The sequence below is a fragment of the Aedes aegypti genome, chromosome 2, assembly GCF_002204515.2.
Source record: "Aedes aegypti strain LVP_AGWG chromosome 2, AaegL5.0 Primary Assembly, whole genome shotgun sequence".
Lineage (NCBI taxonomy): Eukaryota > Metazoa > Arthropoda > Insecta > Diptera > Culicidae > Aedes > Aedes aegypti.
The window spans coordinates 164,628,846-164,632,985 of record NC_035108.1 but is presented as its reverse complement, the minus strand read 5'-3'; the positions used below and the strand labels follow the sequence as shown (position 1 = coordinate 164,632,985).

Genomic DNA, 4,140 nt, shown 5'->3' with positions numbered 1-4,140 from the left:
TAGTTACGACATTCAGTAACGACATCCGGATGGAGTTTGGTATTGACAAATGCAGGTCAAGTCATCTACGTCGGGGTCAAGTTATGGATGCCAGCTGTTTTCGCGTCAATGAGCAGGAGGAGATTCGGAATATGGTTGAAGGCGAAACGTATAAATACCTTGGATTCCTGCAACTTAGAGGTATTCGCCACACGATGATCAAGAAGGAGCTGCAGGAAAAGTTTTTATCACGTGTCAACTGTATTCTGAAGAGCTTTCTGTCTGCCGGCAACAAGGTGAAGGCGATCAACACGTTTGCTGTGCCCCTGTTGACGTATAGTTTCGGGGTGGTAAAGTGGACCAAGACTGACTTGGAGGCGATAGAACGAGCAGTACGAGTGGCGTTCACCAAGCACCGAATGCGCCACCCAAAATCGTCCATTGAGAGAGTCACCCTGCCACGGGCAGCAGGAGGAAGAGGCGTCACCGATATCCAGGCACTATGTGTCTCCCAGATCCAGCAGCTGCGGGCATATTTCGTAGAAAGCCAGAACCGCCACGAAATTTACCGCACTGTATGCGAAGCTGACCACGGCTTCAGCGCCCTGCATCTGGCGCAGGAGGATTACCAGCTGAACTGCGACATCAAAACTGTCGATGAGATGATCGCAATGTGGAAGCAGAAGGAGTTGCATGGAACGCAACCCCATCAACTGGAGCTCGAGCACATCGATAAGGTGGCGTCAAACACGTGGCTGGTGCGGGGTGACCTCTTCTCAGAAACAGAAGGTTTCATGGTAGCCATCCAGGACCGGGTAATTGCGACGAAGAACTATCGGCACTACATATTGCACGAAGACGTGGAGGACCGCTGTAGGAAGTGCAATTCAGTAGGGGAGACTATCGAGCATGTCGTTGCCGGCTGTTCAGTACTAGCTGGATCAGCCTACCTCGATCGTCACAACGAAGTTGCCAAGATTCTGCATCAACAGCTTGCCCTTAAGCACAACTTGGTGGATCGATTTGTGCCCTACTACAAGTACCTGCCTGACCCGGTTCTGGAAAATAGTTGCATAAAGCTGTACTGGGATCGCGAGATCATAACGGACGTCCTCATCCGTGCCAACCGCCCCGACATTGTAGTCTACGACAAAAGGATGAATCGAGTTACACTCATCGACATCGCTGTACCGCTGGACCACAATGTCCAATCAACGTTCTCTAACAAGATAGCGAAGTACCACGACTTGGCGGAGGAGTTGAAGCAGATGTGGCACCTAGAGGACGTCCGTATAGTTCCGGTAGTCCTCTCAGCGACCGGAATTGTCCCGAAATCTCTCCTAAGGTCCCTAGACGAGCTGGAATTGAAGAAGGACCTACACAGCATCCAAAAAGCGGTGATTCTTGGAACCTGCAGCATAGTTAGACGGTTCCTGAACCACCACAACTGAGAAACTCATCCAGCAGACTCATTAGGATAAGTAAAACCGACCAATGAGATCCACAGAGCCTAATCCCCTTTGGCATACAGATTGCCCGGGGTAGGTGAAAGTTTCCAGCATTTTTTTGCTGAGAAGTGCCAAAACTCTATAATAACAATAATAATAATAACAATAATAATAATAATAATAATAATAATAATAATAATAATAATAATAAAAATAAAAATAATAATAATAATAATAATAATAATAATAATAATAATAATAATAAGTTTGACAAACATTGATGTTTTTTTTAATCGAAGCAATTTTCGTTGCAATCTATCACTACATTTGCAAAGGAGAATGCAGTGTAATGATTTTCGCTGAGATTTTTTTTTGAACTACTGAAAGAAACCAGAAATCACCCTTATGTGTTCCCACACAAATTCTTCCGATTACTATCCTTTGTCGAGTAAATATGATTGGTATAGAAATCAAGATTAGATGTTTGTTGGTTCTCCGGGACCGCATAATGAGCGTTCTGGTGTACTGTATCTGAATGTGATTATAAAACGAAGCCAAACTATGAATTTCCAAGTGCACAAGACTAGAGAATCTGGCAACAGCTCGCGTTGAAAACCTATCAAATTGTTTGCTTGCTGGTGGTGACCAATGGGATTTGGTTTGCTGTTTAATACTCAGGTCTTGTACTCTTGAAAATTTGTGGTGTGGCTTCGTTCTATAATCACCTTAAATGATAAAGGGTTTACTGTGGTACAAAAAATGGTCCAGTTGAATCGCAAATTGACTCACTAAATTAAATACTAAATTCATCCGCTTCAATAGGAGGTGTACACTTCATCTTCGGTAGTGTATCTGAAATGATCACCAAATATGTGTGGATGCATTTGAAGGTGCAACTAATCTCCTGTACAAGACCATTAAAATATTGAGAATAGATCTCTTGTGCCAAAAGATAGAAACAACATAGTGCAGCAAACTTGACAACGCCTTCAAAAATTTAACTCACAAAAAGCTCACAAAAATATTGATTTCATTGACTATGCGAAGTACATCATTCCGAGAAAAGTCCGTCCCACAAAACAGTTTTCAGGGTTTATACCACGAATTGTAACGACATCCATACTTGCCATTCAAAAGTGTGCTCAATGGCGACATACGAAACGTAGTAGAAGTACAGAAGCTGAGTTTCTTAGATTCCTCTATAACCGCTAACAGGGGTCAAAGTTTCACAATGCTATGAATAATCAAACACTTCTCACATTACGTTGTCACCATTTTCCTTATGGGGATGACACTCTTGCGTTTTATTATAACACTTGACATTTCAAACATTGAATATACTTCACTTCCCTGGTTCAAACCACTACGGCTATCTGTCGCAATTCTTCTGTACACTGATGATTACAATAGGGGCTTGGTGATTAACGGATGAGTTTAGTAAAGGCGGGGATATTGGTCACCTCAAATCATCTTCCGATCATGGCGTTGAATAAGAATACGATGTGGTTCTGGATCGGTGCCAACTTTGCGGCTATTTGGTGGGAATTTTACTACTTCTGTTCTTGGGTGAACCACGACTGACACGCTTCTGCAGCGATTTCGCACATGGTCGACAACACCTTCGCGTTTCCTTCGTAGTCTGTCAGAATGGAATGAAAAGAGGTTAAATTAGAACCAGAATTGTTTGCTCAGAGAAGTCTAACTTACCAATAGAGTTTCCATTCCGCTTGCCGAAGATGCTTCCGTTGAATGGTGGCTTCCGGTAGCCGGCTTCAGTGGTGCTGCTCAGGGCCAGAACGATCAGCGCCACCAGAACCAGCGATCCGATCATTTTGATGCAAGCCATGTCGATGAGAATTGTGTTAGCTATGATGCTAGATAGAAATTGAAGAACTCGGGAAGGCGGCTTATGTCCTTAGGATAAGAGGCACCACTGAACTGATGATGACTGGACAGCGCCTCGGGCTTTTTATACTCTGGACCTCGATTTTGGTAAATCGTATCCCTATCATCGCAAAATAGGATGCTCCCAGCCTGATTATGGACAAATCCCAGAACAATCTTGGCAGCTGATTTCCGTGGCGGACGCGCCTGCAATTAGCAAAGGATGGCGGATTTATTTAATTAATTATGGCGACATGATGGTAGCGACAGAGTGAGAAGAGGTGGGATAGAAAAACATGCGGGTTGCGAATGGTTCCTTTGGAAAGCACTTTGTACTTTATATTTACTGCAAATGGGATCAAATGATGTCGCTAGTTACTTTAAAGATTTAAACAAAACCGTCTGGCGGTTACGCCACGAAAGCAATGAGCCTTTTATGCTACAAATATGGGGTTCGTGACCGTGCAGATAGTGTTACCAAGCATTTAGCCACATAGGTCTAAGGAGCATGGGTCTGATTACTGCTTCATTCCGGACAATTTTTCACTAAGAACGTAGTACGACTGAGCCTCTGAGCGTTGTATACTAGTCCGTTGTCTAGTGTAGTGTTTTTTTTTAAGGGTGAATCGTCCAGTGGAAGCATTAACGTTTCGGTGTCTTTTAAACAAATATACAGTCAGGCGTTTTGAGCCACAAGTAGGAGTCTAAACCCGTAATAAACTTTTTTCATTTTGAAAACTTTCTCATTCAACTTCAAGCTGGTACGAAAAAAAATAATATTAATTTATTGATTAAATTGGAATGCTCGTTCTTTGAGTGATAAAGAGGA

General features: G+C 43.0%; 1 protein-coding gene across 1 annotated transcript; it reads right to left on the bottom strand.

The window, feature by feature from the left end:
- Positions 1-2,687: 2,687 nt before the first annotated feature.
- Positions 2,688-3,502, bottom strand: LOC5572527 (SIFamide-related peptide). Its single transcript, XM_001654001.2, has 2 exons — positions 3,135-3,502; positions 2,688-3,066 (listed from the first exon to the last, which is right to left on the bottom strand). Exons 1-2 carry the CDS (start codon positions 3,271-3,273, stop codon positions 2,978-2,980), a joined length of 228 nt encoding a protein of 75 aa, XP_001654051.1. The 5' UTR covers positions 3,274-3,502; the 3' UTR covers positions 2,688-2,977.
- Between the last annotated feature and the right edge of the window lie 638 nt (positions 3,503-4,140).

Coding starts and splice junctions, on each gene's coding strand:
- LOC5572527 (XM_001654001.2), bottom strand. CDS start 3,273: ATGGCTTGCATCAAAATGATCGGATCGCTGGTTCTGGTGGCGCTGATC. Junction 3,067..3,134: donor GCGGAATGGAAACTCTATTG/GTAAGTTAGACT, acceptor CCATTCTGACAG/ACTACGAAGGAAACGCGAAG.